At 36.2% G+C, this 19,991-nt stretch overlaps 2 protein-coding genes across 2 annotated transcripts; one reads left to right on the top strand and one right to left on the bottom strand.

Moving 5' to 3' along the window:
• The first annotated feature begins 10,472 nt into the window (after positions 1-10,472).
• LOC105780073 (uncharacterized) lies at positions 10,473-12,582 on the top strand. Its single transcript, XM_012604180.2, has 4 exons — positions 10,473-10,809; positions 11,164-11,307; positions 11,891-12,096; positions 12,272-12,582. Exons 1-4 carry the CDS (start codon positions 10,568-10,570, stop codon positions 12,424-12,426), a joined length of 747 nt encoding a protein of 248 aa, XP_012459634.1. The 5' UTR covers positions 10,473-10,567; the 3' UTR covers positions 12,427-12,582.
• On the bottom strand, positions 12,570-17,981 carry LOC105780072 (uncharacterized). Its single transcript, XM_012604178.2, has 4 exons — positions 17,490-17,981; positions 15,168-15,443; positions 14,685-14,822; positions 12,570-14,291 (listed from the first exon to the last, which is right to left on the bottom strand). The coding sequence occupies exons 1-4, from the start codon at positions 17,790-17,792 to the stop codon at positions 12,744-12,746; spliced, it is 2,265 nt and encodes a 754-aa protein (XP_012459632.1). The 5' UTR covers positions 17,793-17,981; the 3' UTR covers positions 12,570-12,743.
• Positions 17,982-19,991: the final 2,010 nt, after the last annotated feature.

Genomic DNA, 19,991 nt, shown 5'->3' on the forward strand with positions numbered 1-19,991 from the left:
CAAGACAAGATGGATGCATTACGACGGGACGTGAGGGTATTGCATCCTGAAAATTGAGACATAGATTGACTTTTTACTCCAACAACCCTTTGGCCCCAGAATTGGCTACAGTGAGTTTACTGCATGGTTTCAAGGTTTCGATGGGCATGTTTGAAGGTAGGAGGGACCTGCGAGTCCACCTGATGTAATTCAACGATTATATGAATGTGTTAGGAGCTTCGAATTCAGTGAAGTGCAAAGCTTTTTCTACGACACTCAAGGGAGTGCGAAGGACCAATACTTGTCTCTTCTCTAAGGTTCTGTTTGAAGTTTTCCTTAGTTGGGTCAGATGTTCTTGGGAAGATTCAGAGCTCACAGAGAAATAATAAGTACTCATATGAGATTGATGTTTGTAAAGTAGAGAGAAGGTGAGTCACTCCATGATTGTGTGAAGCGGTTTCATACAACAACTCTCAACACAAAGAAACTTGAAGACCAGTGGGCCATCAACGTTTTTATTATGGGGCTGCAGAATGAGCATGTGCAGTACTTATTCACTGATAACAAGCCCCAAAGTCTAGCAGACTTGTATGAGCGAGCTCACAAGTTCGTAGAAGCAAAAGAGATTAAGAGAGCAATGCGCAACATGTTTTAGAGGAATGACCGATAGTACAGAGAAAGAGAAGAAGCTCGCGGTAGGCAAAGACCACAAGTATCGGGAAATTCTCCCAGTGCCACTCAGAAATCTCCACTCAAGCAAACCAGAAGGTATGTCCCACAAGGCAAGTTTGAAGCCTACACACCATTGAACGCTACTCGTACATATATTTTGAATCAGGAAAAGAGCTCAGGTATATTACCCCGTCCACCCCCCTATGAGGTGTAGTGAGAGGAGATTGAGCTCGACAGATAGATGTGCTTTCCATAAAGATGTAGGGCATTGAAACGAGCAATGTATTACTTTGAAGGAAGCATCAAAGAGGCAATTAGAGATGGTGAAATCACCGAGTATATAGATCAGGCTACTCCTCAGCAGACACAAGATTTAAACGGTGACCGCAAAGGCAAATAAAAGGTTAAAGGTATTATACACTGAGATAGAATGTTCATTACCTCGAAAAACACTACAACAACTCTTAATTTTTAATAAAAAATTCTTTTATTATTATATTTGTATCATGATGTGCCTCCAAATAGTTAGCGAGAGTTAAAAGCTCCCTCCTGTAATTTCAAGGCTCGTTGATTTCATATCGCGCCTCTAAATAGTTAGCAAGATTCAAAAGCTCCCAGCTGTAATTTTAAGGCTTGTTGATTTCATATCGTGGCCTCTAAACAGTTAGTGTAACGACTAATTTTCAGTAAAATCGGAACAGTGGTTTCGAGACGAAAAATCCAAAGTCAAAAATTTTATTTTAATATTATTTTGTGGTATATAGCATGATGATATGTTGGTATAAAAATTTTGTTAAGAAATTTTACTGTTTGTATGCTCAATTTGTGAAAAAGGACTAAATCACGTAAAGTGTGAAAGTTGTGTTCTGTTAGCTAAATATGTTAAATAGCTATAGAACTTTAAATTGGAGGTCCTTATATGGTAATCAGACCATTAAATTAGTTAGTGGATGTGCATGGCTTGGTAATTGAGTAATTTTTAAAGTTAGGTAAGGGAAAAATGGTAAAAATGTAATTAATGATAAAAAAATAAATAAAAGAAAAGCCAAAAAGCTATCATCTTCTTCTATTTTTCATGCCATAGTCGAATTCACCATAGGAGAAGGGAATAAATTTTTTCTCAAGCTTTTCTTTGCATGTAAGTGCTATTTCATCCTATTTTCGTTGATTTTTATATTTTCGGAACCGTTGTAGCTTAATCTAGCTAAATAGGGGACTAAATTGCAATATGGTTGAAAGTATAGGGTTTTTCCATGAGAGCATATTAGTTTTTCTTGAAGTTTAATAGAAGAAAATGAACCCTTGTTGTTAAATAAATAACTTCTGTTAAGTGAGTTTTGATGAAATTGTTAATTAGGGGTTTTGTGATCAATGTGTGAATTTATGGAATATATGGGCTTATATGAGCATATATAATTTTTGGCTAGGCTTGGATGTAGTGAAATTTCATGAATTTCATTTTTTACGAGCCTAGGGACTAAATTGTAAAAAGGTCAAATGTTTAGGGGAAAAATGGTAATTTTCCATAACATGAAATTGGATTGAATTGAATAGAATAAATATTAAACTAGTTAAATTTGATTATATATAGATCAAGAAAAGCCACGTTTGGAATTAGATCGAGGCAAAGATAAAGTAGTGGATTGATCGGTCGATTGTCTCCGTGTAAATTTGAGATAAGTTCGTATGTTTAATAAGCATTAAATTATATGTGTTTAAATGTTTAATTGATATAATTGTGATGATACGACACCACGAAAATTCTCGACAAGGTATCGGTAATGTATGGATCCCGGTTGAACCTTAAGAATAGATAGGATACAAATGACATGTCATTAAAGGTTACTGTGTTTTTGGTGCTGGTCTCGTACGTCCTACTGGTGGCTAAGTTTCTGGCATGTGTTGTGGTTACTTTACAGCTTGTGTGAGCAGCACTGTGTAGCTACGTCTTGACTGACAGCTTGTATGAGCAGACCCAGTGATGGCTCAAGAGTGAACATCTATATGAGATATGAGAAAGAGGTGGTTTTGACCACGTATTGACACTTAGTGTGCAAGATACCCGAGTATCTAGTATTATTCCAAATGGTTTAACAGGCACAGATGATGATACGAGGTTATAAGAGTTGATACGAACCAGTATAGGTATTTGTGTGAAATACGGAAAGTAATTCAAAGTTAATATATTTATACATGATTAACATGATTGTGATTATGTGTTAGGCTTTGGGCCAACTGAAATTTACCTATGTTTTAATTATGCTTATCTAAATTGTGGATGAATGGTAACTTGCATTTATTAGCCATACGAACTTACTAAGCTTAATTGCTTACTCTGTTTTAATTTTTGTTTTTATAATGATTCGGAAGCTCGCTTGGTTTGGAAGTGGCCGAAAATCGTGTCACACTATCAAACTCTCATTTTGGTATTTTAGAATTTGTATATTCTAGTTAAATGGCATGTATAGGTGTTTTGGCTAATGTGGCATATATGTCTTGTTGTGTTTTGGCCATTTGAGATGGCTTGTAAGGTGGTCACATATTTTGATATGTATATATGTTCAAATGGCCCTTTGATATGTGGTGTATGGTTGATATATGAATGTCTTGCTTGTGAAATTGTGTTTGGCATTAATTGGTTAAAATGGAGATGATTATGTATGCTAAGTTTTAGGCACAATGTCTCATATATGTAATTAACCATTTAGGTAACCTTTGAAGTATGTTTGGTATGCTTTAAAGTGGTCAAATGAATGTGTTTCTGGATATCATGTTATGGTGTGAATGTACATGTTATAAACTTGATATTGGTTGGACTTGAGTGCCTATTTATGCCATGGTTGTATGTATTTTGATGTGTATAGGTTGACACCAATTTGAGTGAGAAATACAGCTTGGAAAATGGTATATTCTTGTCTACACGGGCAGATACACGGGCGTGTGTCTCAGCCGTGTGTAACCTAAGTCAGTGAGTTACAAGGGGTCGGACACGAGCTAGGACACAGCTATGTGATCCTTTTTCGAATACCCACATGGCTTGAGACACGGGCGTGTGTCCCCTACACTCTGAAAAATTTCAATGTTTTTCTAAAAATTTCTTGAATACTATGTCTATTTGAGGCCTCGATGGCTTGTAACAGGGACTGTATGAAATGTATGATTGTTTTAGTCATAAGTCTGGTAATGCTTCGTAACCCTGTTTTGACGTCGGATACGGGTTAAGGGTGTTACAGTTAGTGAGAGTTAAAAGCTCGTGTTGTAATTTCAAGGCTCACTAGTTTCATATTGCGATCTCCAAACAAATGGTAAGTGATAGTTAAAAGCTCCTAACTATAATTTCAAGGCTCGCTGATTTCACATCGCGGCCTCTAAATAGTTAGCTAGAGTTAAAAGCTCCCAGTTGTAATTTCAAGGCTCGCTAATTTCATATCGCGACCTCCAAACAGTTAGTAAGTTAAAAGCTCTTAACTGTAATTTCAAGGCTTGTTGATTTCATATTGCGGCCTCCAAACAGTTAGCGAGAGTTAAAAGCTCTCAGCTATAATTTCAAGGCTTGTTGATTTCATATCGCAACCTTCAAACAGTTAGCAATAGTTAAAAGCTCCCAGTTGTAATTTCAAGGCTCGCTAATTTCATATCGTGGCTTTCAAACAATTAGTGAGAGCTAAACGCTCCCAGCTGTAATTTCAAGACTCACTGATTTCATATTGCAACCTTCAAACAGTTAGCAATAGTTAAAAGCTCCCAGTTGTAATTCCAAGGCTCGCTGATTTCATATTGTAGTCTTTAAACTGTTAGCGAGACTTAAAAGCTCCCAACTGTAATTGCAAGGCTAGCTGATTTCATATCGCTAGAATTAAAAGCTCTCACCTGTAATTTGAAGGCTCGTTGATTCCATATCGCTGCCTCCAAGTAGCTTGAGTATTTATATTCTCAACTGATTATTTTAGAAAATATGTTTAAGTTCAGAACAACTTGCAGATTTATATTCCCAGTTGATGATTTTGGAAAATTTGTTTAAGCTCAGAACAGCTCGCGGATTTATATTCCCAGCTAATGATTTTTTGAATATTTGTTAAAGTTTAAAACAGCTCGCAGATTTATATTCCCAACTGATTATTTTAGAAAATATGCTTAAGTTCAAAATAGCTCGCAAATTTATATTCCTAGCTGATTATTTTGGAAAAATTGCATAAGTTCAAAATAGCTTGCGGACTCACAACTGATGATTTTTGGAAATTTGTTTACGTTAAAGCTTTGATGATAGCGATGTAGTCATATGATAAATATGATAAGCTTGTAAAAACTATAATGTAATAACAATAATTAATAAAGGCAAATTTCCTCTAAAATCAAACTTCATTTCATAGAAAAAGGGTATATAAAGCACTAATTAGCTAAAGAACATTGTCTTCCTCATTTCCCCCATCAACGGCTTGATCCACGTGGCTATTCTTAGTAGGAGGAACGCTAGTCTTAGTTGGGTCTTCGTCTACATAAAATTCTTTTAAGCTTTTTCAGCTTGACGTGAACTTTTCCCATGTAGCACCCGAAGGAAAGTATTCATCAAACCCCAGTTTATCCATATCCACATCACAGAGAGCATTAAAATCAACTCTGTGAACATCAAAAGTCCAACCCACAACTTGAGCTTGCAGTAATATATTCATTTTCAACTGAGAAATAGAGTTGTACACGTTCTGAATAGTCTCATTTTTAAACTTTTTAAGGCCTCATATTGTTTCTGTCCGACCTTGTCATTTCAGAGTGGCACTCTCTGATGATCCTATCCACTGCAACCGTATGCTCCGTGGTAACTTTTTCATTTCAGCTTGCATAGCCTCTTTACTATCTTTCTCAACGGCTACCTTGCATGATAGCTCATCGATCTTAACCTCAGCAACCTCCAAGCGCTTTGGGAGGTCCCAATTTTACTTGTTGATGACTTTATTTTCCTCCTTCATTTTGAGGTACAGCTCGCGAACTCTTTCCAATTCTACTTTAGTTTTTGCAAGCTCACTTTGACACGTCTCACCAAGATCTAACCTAACCATTTTACCTTCAACAAGTAAAAACTGAAGAGATAAAGTGAGACTTGACACTGAGGGTTTTTGTACACTGTTTGGTAACTCCGCGATATGTATATCCTTCTTCGTAGCTTCTGGTAGAGAAGCCTTCTATTTTTGGGCCACATTAGCAAGATCATAATGATACTTTTGTGCATCCAGATGACCTCACCACGAAAATGAATATCTGTTACCTTCAAATGATGTTTCTTCAGTAACAGGCATAAATGGAGAAATGTAAGGAGCAGCATGATGATCCTCTTTAACAGTAATCGATAAGTTGACAAGGGTCATTGATTGTGAGCTCGCTAAGGGAGAAACCAGAGTGTCAATTACTGTGGTAGTAGGACCAATAGGGTCTATTCTTTTCTTACGATGCTGCTCCAAATGCCCGTTGTTTCTTTCTTCCTCATTGGTAGAAACTGTTGGATTGCCGGCACCCCTATGGCGCAGCGAAAAAATAATAATTCGGCGATCCCAACCAGGAATCCATGTGTGAGGAACAAATCGGGGTGAAAAGGTTGCAAAATTACCTAATGTTTATTCAGAGTAGACAACAACGCCTCAACAACGAGTAGTCTGGTTTGCTGTCGAACCAAGCCACAATCTATCGTGATCCCGGCCTCTACGTAATCCACCCAGTTGACTACGAACGGAAGAAATCCCCAAAACAGTTTTGAAAGTGATTTTTCTTTGACGGCTGCTAGACCCAAGCAAAGGAAAAACGGGATCCTTATAAATCTTTTATTTTTAGGGTTTTTAGGAATTAAATAAATATAATAATATTTTAAACCAAAAATTATAATTACATTAATTATAATATAATTTCGGTAAACCATATATTTATTTGAATTCATATGCTAACCAAATTCATGTCCTCATTATGCGTACAACAACCTTGTACATAATGTGTTGGAAATTTGATTACCGAATTAAATTAATTCTATAATTAATTTAATTCAAACGACCCCCAAAAACTATACCAACTATGGCTTATTCCGTTCATTTCAACTATAGGGTGTGACCTCAGAGGTTCTCGTAACGTTAGCAGTAATACTAGAACGATTCCAATGTTACAAACAATGAGTGGCATCTAGCAATGCATCATTGCTACCTAAGTCACAAGAGATCATGGTTCGACATAACCTTTTTATGATTAACCTTTTATGCAATAATCCTTAAGTCTTTTATCTTTGGATTGGACACAAGTCATGGAATAGTCACACTTGCATAGTCCATTCCATGTTCCTTGATATCTTAAGCAGACTACGATATACAAATAAGTATGACATCTCATATCAACTTATTTGAGCATGGCCATGCATTTCTAGTCTCACTTAATCAAGTGGCCTAAGATATTACTCCCATTATGTAGGAGGGACTTATTCTATATCGACTAACCATATCCCTCTACATCGATTGCGGTATATCCAACATCAGCCTTTATAGAACAACCAGTTACGGTGTACGTTTGACTGTATCAAGATATACTACTCATAATGTTGGGATTATGATGATCTCAAGTCTGAGGATCATATACATATTAATCACTATGAGTAATGTCGTGACAATTACATAATAATCCAAGAAACATACTCATAATGGGTCAGTCCAATATGTTATTCTCTAACACGCATATTCATGTATCGATTCTGACATTCCATATCAATGACAACTCTTTATCATCAATCAATTGCATGTTAGTCTTAATGCATTATCGTTGTCCTATCCAACAATAATACTTGACTAAGGATCTTTTAAGAATAATCATATTATTCTCAGGACATTATTATAAAACATTTATTTATACACATAGAAAAGAAACTAAAATAATAATGGTAACGCCTTATATTAATAAACATGATAAATCAAGTATGTTATTACAACCATCTCATGATTGATCTTTGGGCATACTCTAACAGAAGCAATATTCATAGCCCCTGCGGTTGTCTTACATTTTTTGCGTGCATTCCTTATCAAAGATTAAATGTTCATGGTCTCGTTTATTTTGCAAGATATGCTATCAGTCTTTGTCGAATCGTTTTCAGAGTTGCGGTCGATGCCTGCATCAGCAACGATTCTAAAATTAGTGGAGGCAGTTAATAAGTTAATATTTTGCCTATCATTTTCCCTTCGTAAAGAAGCAGCAGAGGTTCATGGGCGAGGACTCATCCTATATATATTGTAAAAGAAATTCATTGGTTCCTCCTTGTAGCCCCGTAGTATTAAACCCAACTCGCCTGTAGATTTGTGAGGTTACGTATTACATTCAGGTTGTGCACCAATGGACTAGGCGACCTCCCTATTGTCACCACATTTCCACCTATTGGGGCTGAAGCACTCCAAACAATATAGAAACATGTTCATTGCCATTAAAAGATCTTCTAGAATTAGCGAGCGACCGGTGTGAAGCCTAAAAAATTGAGTTAGGGTACCGTCTGTGGAGAGGGATCGCTGAAATGAGTGCGTGTCTTGGCTCGGTGAAAGACCACTTGGTTGGAAATCCAAACCCATCACCAAGTTTAATTTGGACTCAGATATATTTCCCCCGATTCAGGTGAATATTGAAACACTGATTTGAAATAATGGTCTCCACCTTTTTGCGTAGAGAAAAGTAGTAAAACCCCAATGGGTTCTCTTGGTTATGGCTTTTCAGTTGGTATAGGTGCTAGAAAACAACGAGTAGGGGAACCTCGTTGCGCTAGCAGCAATCAATGAAGTATGCTACCACAATCCACCAGGAGAAACCCGAAAGTTGACTAGGGGAAATTTTGTAGTCCCTGAGCAGGCTGCAGAAGAAAGGGTGCAATGACATATGGAACCTAGCCTTGAGTACGTGAAGGGGGAGTAGGAAGCTATTATCGGTGGTTACATTTAGCCTGTGGGGACCCTCTAGAATGGAAAATTCGTACGCGATGTAAGGAATCTTTATCCCTCGCACGACTAAAACTTACAGCATTTCCTCCATTTTCTAATGCAGGTGTAGAAGTTAGCTGTCACCAAAACCTTAGGTGATTGTTCTCGCGGTAGATGGCTTTAGATTATTCGGTTACCGATTCCCCTCATTCTCGTCATGATTTGAGTTAAAAAAGAAAATAAAAATTTAAGAAGCAAAAGTAAGTTCTCCGAAGTTACCTTCAATTCGATTGTTGAAAATGCTAGAAGTGATGAGCTTAAGGCTCTGGAGATCCCCTTTTTAAAAGGGGTTTCTCTTCCCACATTTTGACTCTTTACATGATCATGAAAGATTAACGATTCAGATGCAAACAAACGGAAACGATTCAAATGCCAACGGTCAGATGCAAGTAGACAAAACTTATTCGTACACGCGGCAGAACATGCGTTGCACATCACAACTCATAGCGTACCCAACAAACTGTATTTAAACTTGATGTGATGGATCTAAAAAGTATCACTTTGTAACCCTCCTAAGACCCACTAGGGGGACTAGATTATTATACACCAGTAATCACCAACCCGAATTCTAGATAAGATCCGGGTCACCTACCAGCAACCCATCAGATGGATTAATTTGAGGCGAACAACGAAAGGATAGCAAGGGGGCTTGCGGTCTTTGTTCGCATATACCCAAGGAGCTCGCAGGATGAAGACCGCATGCTCTAGCAGGCGACCCAGAATGGAACACATGTCCATCATGCCCAAGGTCTGCTTAGAGGGTCGGTCATAGGAATAGTGGGGTTAAGTCATAAACAGTAGGATCATGTCATGAACAGTGATAGTATGTATAAATATTTGAATTTTCTCATTAATAAAATATGAGACAAAATTACTCAACATAAATATTTCTTTAACATAGGAATTTAACATTCTAAACAATGCTAAAATTTGGTACTATAGAAGTAATCTTACTACCACAGTTAGATAATGTAAGATTCTCAAAGTAATATTGATTTTATCACAATTTTACTCTTTCTTTTTATAAGTTTTATTTAATTAAATAAGACTTTTTTATCAAAATAGATTGGCTTTAATTATATTAATATTTATATATTTAAATTTGATCTGCTTTAAATATTCATGACTCTACCTTTAATTTCACTTTTGAATTGAGAATATGCATACTTATTATATATATTTTAAATATTCATAAATGCAATTGATTTTTTAGAAAAATAAATATATTTTAAAAGATATATGCTATTTTATTAATTTTATTATAAAATTCAGAAATTTATCACAAATATTTGGCATGCTAATAATGTCTAAAATTGGAAAAAATATTATAATAAGGCAATCCAGTAGTATATTTTCAAGTAATCTACATTTCATCGACTAAACATTAAAATCTTAAGTTCCCATACGTTAATAAAATAAGATAATGTAATCACCCAAGAATATGTTAATTCAATCTTATTATCATTTTGTCATAATTTAAAAAACTCAAAAACAATTGAAAAATATTTTATGAAATTTAAAGATGAAAGTATGTAAGAGGCCTCTATAATCAAATTAGTCTCTACTATTAAAAAATCAAATAAAGTTAAATTAGAATAAATTTAATATTTATTGTTTAACAGAGTTAATATTTATAAAATTTTTATGGTAAATGAACTTTTTTTTAATTGAACAGAAATTGAAAAAAATTAGAGATATCTGTCTGCTGTAAATGTTATTTTTAATAATAGAGGGATTAAATTAATCTATTTAATAATAAATTTTAAAAACATAATTTCGGCCTCGTGGTTTATTACCGGGCCTTCCTACTTGGGCCCGACTTTATCTATTAGCGACGTCTCAATCGTTGTTCTCCTTTTCAATTTTTCTTCTTTTCCTTTGTGTTCTTACTAGAAGCAGAGATCCAAAGAGGAAGCTCCGATTGCTGTAAAACAATGGCGGATTACCATTTCGTTTACAAAGATGTCGAAGGAGCTTCCACTCAATGGGATGATATTCAAAGAAAGCTAGGGAATTTACCCCCAAAGCCACCAGCTTTCAAGCCTGACCCTTTTGAACCTGCACCTGACCCGGATTCCGTCCCTAAGGACAAGTCTTGGATCGATGAAAAGACTGAAGAACAACTTGAAGAAATCGAAGATGATCTCGATGATGATAGATTCCTTGAAGAATACAGGTTTACTCTTTAACCTTTTTTTTTTGTTCAGATTTAATTTGGAGGATTAAGACTTTATTGATTCTTTTTAATTGAATTAATAAATGGTTTCGTTCATTTAGATAAACTTTTAAATGTATCAGTTGAAAGGATAGTTTTCATATTCTATAACTTGTAAAATGGATGAAAAATAAGGAGTTAGTTTTTATTTAACTTAAAAGATGATACCAGGTTGACTATTAATTTTGTAACAGATTTATGATTGATTAAAAAAGATTGAACTTTTTCCTAGTGATTGAATTCATTGGAATCTGGGTTTTCATTGATATCTATGTTTCTGAAGTTCAATTGACAAAATGGTGTTTGTTTTGATAGAAAGAAGAGGCTGGCTGAGATGAGGGAAGCTGTTAAGATTTCAAAGTATGGATCGGTTATGCCAATTTCCGGATCCGATTTCGTACGGGAGGTTTCGCAAGCTCCTCAGGATGTCTGGGTTGTTGTCATTCTCTACAAAGAAGGGTATTAACATTTGAAACAGTTGGATCTCTTTTTATGCTAACATTAGTTATTAGAATTGTAACAATTATGTTTCTTTGTATGCATCGAAATAGGCATCATAGAATCTTTATGCTCATCATAATATATTATTCCTCTTCTTGTTCCGGTTTTCGGTTATTGATGGGCCTTATTTGCTTAATGCAATGTTTGGTGCTTTCCGCATCTTCAAGTGTTGGTCATTCTAACCTAGTCATTCCCCTTTTCTTTGCTCGATATTACATGGATGTCAATGAAATTCAATAGGAACTGTGTACTGGTTTATAAATGCGAATAAATCCACGGCTTGTGAACCATGAAATTTATAAATGATCTTTCTCCCATAACTTTTGCATTGATGTTGCACATTTCCCTTGTCTTTGCTGTATATTCTATAGTTATCTTCGAAATCCGATAAACTTGGAATGAAAACTAAGACTTGGAACCATGAAATTTATGAATGCTCATGCTCATATAAAATTGGTGTTAATGCCATGCTCTTAAGTTTAAGGGAGTTGACAGGTTCCTTGCATTGACTGATTTTTTTCTTTACCGGCATCTCTTATAGATTTCTGGAGTGTGGGCTGCTTTTGCAGTGTTTGGAAGAATTGGCAGTTAAATACCCTGCAACAAAGTTTGTCAAGATAATATCTACAGATTGCATTCCTAACTACCCAGATCGTAATCTTCCCACACTCTTGGTGTATAACAACGGAGCGGTGAAAGCAAATTATGTAGGCTTGCATAGTTTTGGCCACAGATGCACGCCTGAAGGTATGCTATATGTGAAGGAATTCACTTGTTTTTCAAATAAATTATGTTTACTGCTCTTCGATCTTTGTTTTGCACCTTTCTTCGTCTTTCTTTTGCTTTTCAGCCATTTTAATTGAAATTCCATATCTCAATCCGATTTCAACATAATTTTGTTCCTCTTTTGTATGTGATATAGGTGTGGCCTTAGTTCTTTGTCAATCAGATCCTGTACTGAATGATGGTCAAAGTGGGAGCAATGCATCTGTTCTCGAAGGAGTTCGAAAGAGGTTCATAGAGAAAGTTGTTACGGAGCATGAAGATCATGATGATGATGGGTCTTCAAGTGATTGAATGTTTGGTCAGTTCATTTTATTTCTTTTGTTTGGTAAAAGAATGATTACCATTGACAGAGTGGCTTCTTTGCTGCTTCAGGAACAAATGGTATTGTATTTGTTATAACATCTTTATCATGTTTCCAACAAATTGGGATGCAATTCTTAGCTCCAATTCTCGATTTCACATTGAAAACCGATACCGTAAATCAGCAGGGCATTGACTTTACAACCCAATATCAAGCGTTCAAACTACGTCAAGACAAAGAAGTAAAGCTCTACAAGCATTTATACAAATACAATTCTATCAACTCTCTCTAGTTCATCTCTATTTATCTATCTTTCTGGTTGTTTGCCGAATATAGCCTCCCTTGTTACAAGCTTAATTCCTCGCACCCAGAGCTCTGCCATTTCTAACCCACCTTCGCACATAAAATGGACCTCTTTGTTCTTAGTGGTCACTACTCGAAACACTCCGGGTTCATTAGCGTTGCCCTTTCCATTCCTGTTTCTTTCAAAGGCTTGGCTCGGCCCTAGTTCTGCCTCTCGGCATATCACATTCCGTTTTCTTGACTTTCCCCATTGCAGCACCCCAGTAGTTCCCACCATTTTCATTTGTTTCCCATGTGGATTTCCTTTTCCTCCCTTGGTATGCTTCATTACAGAGGTACCTTCAAGAACGAGCGAGCGAGCAAGCGAGTCCAGAATCACGCGTTCTGCATTGTTTTTCAGGCCTACGATTTTTCTGGCAAGAGAGAGTGCGGTTTCCCCTTTAGCATTCTTGAAATAACAATTTGCACCATGTGAGATTAAGAGCTCACACATGGAACCGTGACCTTCCCTAGCTGCTAACATAAGTGGAGTATAGCCATTTCCATCAGGGACGTTTACATCATAGCCTCTGCTTGTCAACAATTTAACAGCATCCAATACTCCATGCCGTGCTGCACAATGCAAAGCATAGAAGCCTCCGGCATTGCGATTGCCCTTTTCAAGTGCAAATTCAAGCATCACCTTCTCAAACAGGTGACGATTCTGATTCAGTTCAGACAACTTAAAAGCAGTCTCACCAGATTTGTTTAACAGCTTAACATCAGCCCCGGCATAGACTAGCAAACGGAATGCTTCAACGTGACCTTTCAAGGCTGCAACCATTACTGCCGAAAAACCTTTATCATCCTGATAATCAATATTAACTTCTCCACTTCCTATCAGAGCTTTTAGAGCCTGAACATCGCCTGCCTGAGCGACAAACATTAAAGGAGAAAAAACTGAAACGTTGCTTGACTTGGGGATCTTTCCAACCTTGATTGCATCTAGCACTGCTTGCTGAAAACTGAGGGACCACTGGTTTGATCGAGCGATTGAACCAGCTGACTGACCAGAGACGTTAACTAAGCCAAAGTCAGCACCAGCCATTGTCAGCACTTTAACGCATTCTTCATGCTTGTATTTTGCACAAACCATCAAAGCTGTGTCACCAGAATCTGTCTTGGAGTTCAGATCACAACCAGCATTAATGAGGGATTGAAGGGCTGCTGACAAGCCAAGACGGGCAGCCATGTGAATTGGACAGAACTCGGTTTTCGGGGTTTTAACTGGACATTCTACATTTGCACCACAGTCCAAGAGAACTTTCACTGCTCCTGCATTGCAACAAAGAATTGCATGGTGGAGGAGGGTTCTTCCATGATGAAGTGTCTCAAGGGGAAGGTGCTGAAGGAGCATCCGTAATATGGCACCACTATCTTCAAAATATTCTACAGCACACCAACTGATGGCATAGGGCTCAGCCAATCCTGCACCCACTCGAAACTCTTCACCCGTAGTTGTATCCCATGACCATGCTCCCAGACTTACTTTAATATCGATTGGGGTCCTAGCCTGTTTCAAGATTTTGGATAAATAAGATAACGAGTCTAAGTAGTTTACAAGGCAAGAAATAACAGTAGAAGACTGCTTAACCAATACAACTCTTGAAACTCTCTTGTCAATTAATCCGGGGAATTGTAAACTATCTTGCTAAAATGAACTATTCTTAATTGAAACAGACTACAAGAAAGTTTGACTAGATCCAGATGGATTAAATTATTTGAATATGCAAATGTAAAATTAGGAAAAAGTCTAAAAAGCTTTCTGATTTCAAACTTGTGTATCAGAAGGACAATAAGTGGCACGAACCCACTTAACCATGTAGTGGTTAATTATGTAAAAGCATTTATTTCAGAGTTTGAGAAAGTTGTGTAAATCATACAGCACACTAAATTATTAGATCACCTGTAGAAGCAAGCGAACAACGGAGGCCTGCCTACTAACCACAGCAGCAACAAGTGCTGTGCAGTCAACATTTGTGTGCAAGGAAGGTTTAGACGACCGGAGGAGCTGTCTATGACTAGCACTTGCATCAACACCACACTGTTATAGAGCAGGAGAGCCATTAGATTATCATATAAAATTTAAATCAAAGAGCTAGGTAATATTCCCGGTCTTTGCCCCCTTGGAGGATCAACTAAATAACACTAGAAATCTGTTAGCTAAATCAGCAATAAGGGCATTCATGCCAATCACCCAACTTCTAGTCAGTTTTATTACAGGACGATAAAATGTCATGGTCCCGGCACCTCCTATTTGTTTTGCCATCTGGTATTGCCATAAAAATTGTTGGAACTTTCCCCATCACACTTCTATTTTAGTGAGTTTTAGAGCTCATGAAGTTGCTGTAAAGTGATGCGCATGATTCAGCGAGTATGATGGTTTTACCTTCATGAGAGTGTTGACCACTTCCGCAAACCCCCTGCAGCATGCTGTGACGAAAGCCTGAACTGCAACATGTGGTCGAATTAAATCAGAGCCCATGAGCAATTCTGCTAGCCTTGCTTGTCCATGGCAGCTTGCCTCCAGAAGAGCTTCCTCGCAAGCTGGCTGAGAAGCCCCAGTTTTAAGTAATATTTCCAGAATCTCAAGTCGGCCCTCCCTCACGGCTACTGTTGTTGCAAAGCCCTTGAAGAGTTTATGATTCACATCAGCTCCTATGCTCTGTCATCCAAAAGTGTACAAAATTTTAGTCCATAATACAAAGGGTTTTTTTTGTTTTTATTTTGATATTTTTAAGGAATTTAAACGGAAGACTTCATTTTGGAGTTAAAGTTTACAATCATTCTTGTACTTTACCACTAGCATGGTAAGTATTTTTCAATCTTCATAAAAATAAAATAAAATAATACACAGCCACAAACAAACAAAAACTGAGAAAGAAAAGGAAGGGAACAACACTGATTCATAGACAGAGAATAATGGAACGTTCTTCAAGAAATGCACAAAGAATTCAATCAAAGAGGGGATGGGGGATGCATCGTGTACTGTTTTGTACTTCAAACTCAAGCCAATGGTCAGTGACAACTCAGTATGGGGCTCACAGAGCATATTTCTCGTCCCGGAGAATCAATAAAACTATCCTTCTTGCTTATTTTCGAGTGCTACATTAATTTACATCTTCCTAGTATAAGAAATATAATTTTTTCCAACTTAATGCAAAATAAAATATCACAAATTATAACTGTCTTTCTAAAAAAAATCTCATCTGAATTTACTTCTGAAAAGAAAAACCATGTTGATGAAGAGAAAACAGGACACCTCTGAATCTAGTTGAACACTAAATATCTTGGACTAATTGCCCTTCAATCCATAAGAGAAACGCATAATTATCAAACCGATAAGCAACGGAAATGACAGACGAAAACAAAAAACTGGGTCTAGGACAGCCTATCTTCGCACTGCCAATCCAGATAGCAACTTCTTTGACGCAACTTCCACATCAAAGTCCAGAAACAGGTTCATCTGATTTAACAAAAGATAAGCTGAAAATGAACTGAAATGCTTGAATCGCCTAGTCAGAGTTCTCTTGACAAAAGAGATTAGCAGCTACCCAGAAAAGAGGCGACTACGATGCAGCAATCTCAAATTTACCAAGACGTTATTCAGTTTCAGCCATAGGCAATGAGGTGTTATTACAAGTATTTCTACAATTTATCAATGCATTTATTGTTTATAAATAAAATATGAAAGACATGCGTATCACAAACATTTACTTCATGTATTCAAATCAAGAGAATAGTTTATTGCCCATATCAGGAATTCTCGGTAAAGATTCAAGGAAAAATAAGTGGAATTACCACCGTGAATTAAGGAAGCTTACTTAAATCTATAAATTTTCATTTCATTATTTTACGGTAATCTCGTAATTAGTCATTGTTAATGTAACTTGTTACTTGTGACGATTTAAATTTTGGGACCGGAGCAGGAGAAAAGCAATAAAGCGAGCAAGACAAAAGTTTTTTGAATAAGATGTAACCTTAGCTTCCTCGATTTGAGAAAATCAAAAAATGGAAAAAGCGTCAGAATATAATTATATCAAAGAATCTAAGTATCTAAAGGAAAGGAAATTACGAGCAATTTAAATATTAAATTCTTTTAGCAGTTCGAAAAAGATTTGGAAATCACCAAACTACCATTCTGATTGAAATTTGAATTTGAAAATTTTGTTTCGAAGTGAGTATCATATCCACTCCCAACTTTTTTTCTAGTAGCCAAGCATGGAGTTACAGAGAGTGGATGTGAAACGCTTCAAAATCAGTAAATCACCAAATCACTCCTTGATACCATTGGTGTATTATTACTAAACTTTCGACAATGCTGTCAAAATTAGGGACTTTAGAAGCAGCGATCTAACTCTCGTGACAAGTTACTGATTTCCAAAACATTCAAAAAAAATTCAACAAAACCTTTTTAAAAATAATTGAATCTTCAAATTTAGTTAAATTTTTTTTGTGAAAACCAACTCAAGATAACCGAAAGGCAGAAGAGGTTAAAACGCTTGAGAATCCCAAGCAAAACGACAAGGGAAATGAGACAGTTGAAAATTCTGAAATTTAAAGTGAAAAAGAGAAAAAGGGTAAGATTTCAAATTTGATCATCAAAACGAGAAAAACATCACAGAAAAAACGCGACGTGGGTAAAACAGTTTGAATTACATCCCGATCGACAAAAAGGGAAAAGAAAAACGAAAGTTTTCTACTGCATTACCAATAGTTTCTTAACGAGAGCGAGATTTCCAACATGAACAGCGAGGAAAAGAGCGGTGACATCAGTTTTAAACTCTTCATAATCGAAGCGGACCTCAGCCGCGGATTCTTCTCTCAAAACGACTTCGGTCTTCCTCGTTTTCAAGCAAACGGTACCAACGAAGTTGACATCGACGAAAGGATCGGCGAGACATTCAAGAGCGGACTTCAGATCGCCAGATAACGAAGCGTCGAGGAGACGCTGAGAAACTTCAGCCTCGTAGTCGACGGGAACCACCTGTCTACTGCCGGAAAACACTGTCATTGTTTACAGGCTTCGGTTTCTTTAAGGTAACACCGAGAAGTCGATGTAAGTTTCAGGTGTGAGATGGCATAAGAGGATATGGACGCTAAGCTCGAGAGAGACACTGAATGGGTTTAAAATATTAACAAAAAAGAACAAAAAGGAAAAAAAAAATTAAAAGAAGTGAGCGCCAGAGACTGAAGCGAGGAAGGCAGCGTATTTATTTATTTTACTTTTTTTAGCGCACTAAGTGGTAAAAAAAATAAGAATGAACTGTTTGAATACCGATTATAGTAGAAGCTTTAATAGTAGCTGTGAGGTAGGCCCGGGTTTCTTACGTGGGCATTTTTCTAAATCCATCCACATTATTATTAGATATCCAAAATAAAAGATAAATATTAAATTTATAAAAGATAAATAATTAAAATTAATTATAAAATATTTTAACCCTAATTACATATATGTCTAATTGCTCTCTCCGCCAGCTCACTAAAATCATAAACGAATTGCATTTAGAATCAAATGAATAGAAATGATAAAGTTAGATAAATAGATTACATCCGATGGTTTCTCACTAAGCATAGAAATGACCTTAATTTTTTCGAATTATTTTTAATAATTGAAGTTCAAAATAGAATTAAATTAATTGGTCATTGTGAATCCGTTGAATATAGAAATTAAATATATTCTCATAAATTTTTTTACGAAAAGTTGTCATGACTTTAACGAAATTAGAATTAGATTGAAAATTTTATTTAATTGAAAATTTTATTTAATAAATAATATTTATTTTGAGAAATAGAAAAACATATTGGATTAAATTATAAAATGTTGGGTTAAAAGTTAAGAAGCATGTATAATTTGATCCAATATAGGAGAGGTTGATGCGAATCGTAGGATGATTATGAGTCGCAAGAGTTTCTGATCGAAATTAAGAAGTATCAATGTCATGCACTTTGTAAAGGTTGAAATGTTAATGGCTGGCTTTGAAAAAGGGTGGTTTGATGGATAATAATAAAAGAAGGAAGGATAAGCTTTGATTCGATTTAAGGACTCAAGAATGAACCAATATTATAGAACAATACTGACCCAATCCTTATATTAGTACTTAAGATGGATATAAAAGGAAAATAAGCACTGTGACCTTCTATCTACCAAGATAGGAACCAACCGGTATAAAGGATGGACGCCACACTTCTAAAAAGTGATAAGTTCGAATGAAATCAAATTGACGCCACAAGGAATGCTTGATAAGTCAATTTGAGTCAAATGAGAACAAGGAGAGTGAACACTTACAATAAGATTAAAATTCATCAAAAGTTGTTACAAAATGTTTCAAGCCTCATATTTATAGGTTGTACAAGGAACCAGCCGAATAGGCGTGAGATAACAATCAGAATAAATGTGTTTAATGACCATTAATTCGTTCAAAGCATCCCTTAAGAGTTTCTAGATGTTGATGATGCCAAAAGCCTTGTTCACATTGTGAAATTTGTATTCCCAAACAGCCAATTACATTGGTCCTTGAGAGTTCATGGAATTGAATGGTTTCAATAATGTGAACATGAATTGATGCTGCCTTGATAACCAAATGGTCACTTTGGATATGTAGTTCATTAGTGCAAATTGTGTTGTACGAAGAGTCTCAAGGTGTGAACAGCAAGAAGTGAATGGTTCCATAGGTGTGAACTTGGTAGCCAACCGAATGGTCAAGTGTGAAAACACTTGATGCTTTGCTTTTCACGAAATGGCTCATGGGAGGTTGTGTTTAGCTCCTTAAATGTAGTTTACGCAATACGAATAGCTTGGGAGGAAGCTTTCTAGCAGCAGCAATGTGAACAATCTAGCCAAAATTATAACAATGTTTAAATGCAACAATTTAAGACAAAAAACACACTTTTAATTTGTATGAACTTAGACAAATATTAATGATGTAAGAATTAAGACACATAATATAAAGTGCAGTATTTAAAACACACATTTAAGATGTCTAAACTAAGACATAATTAAAACTCAAACTAAAATAACTAAATAGATAAAAATCCTTATTTCCAGCTACCGAATTTAAACACACAAATATTAAAGTTTTACATGTAGCACATTGCACGGAATACATGGTTCGCATGAAATGCATGTGTTGCATGGAATGCATGAAATGCATATTTTGCATGGAACGCATAGTGTGCATGCCCAAACTCGATCAATTAAACCTGTGACAAC

The sequence above is a fragment of the Gossypium raimondii genome, chromosome 4 (genome assembly GCF_025698545.1).
Source record: "Gossypium raimondii isolate GPD5lz chromosome 4, ASM2569854v1, whole genome shotgun sequence".
NCBI classification, from domain to species: Eukaryota; Viridiplantae; Streptophyta; class Magnoliopsida; order Malvales; family Malvaceae; genus Gossypium; species Gossypium raimondii.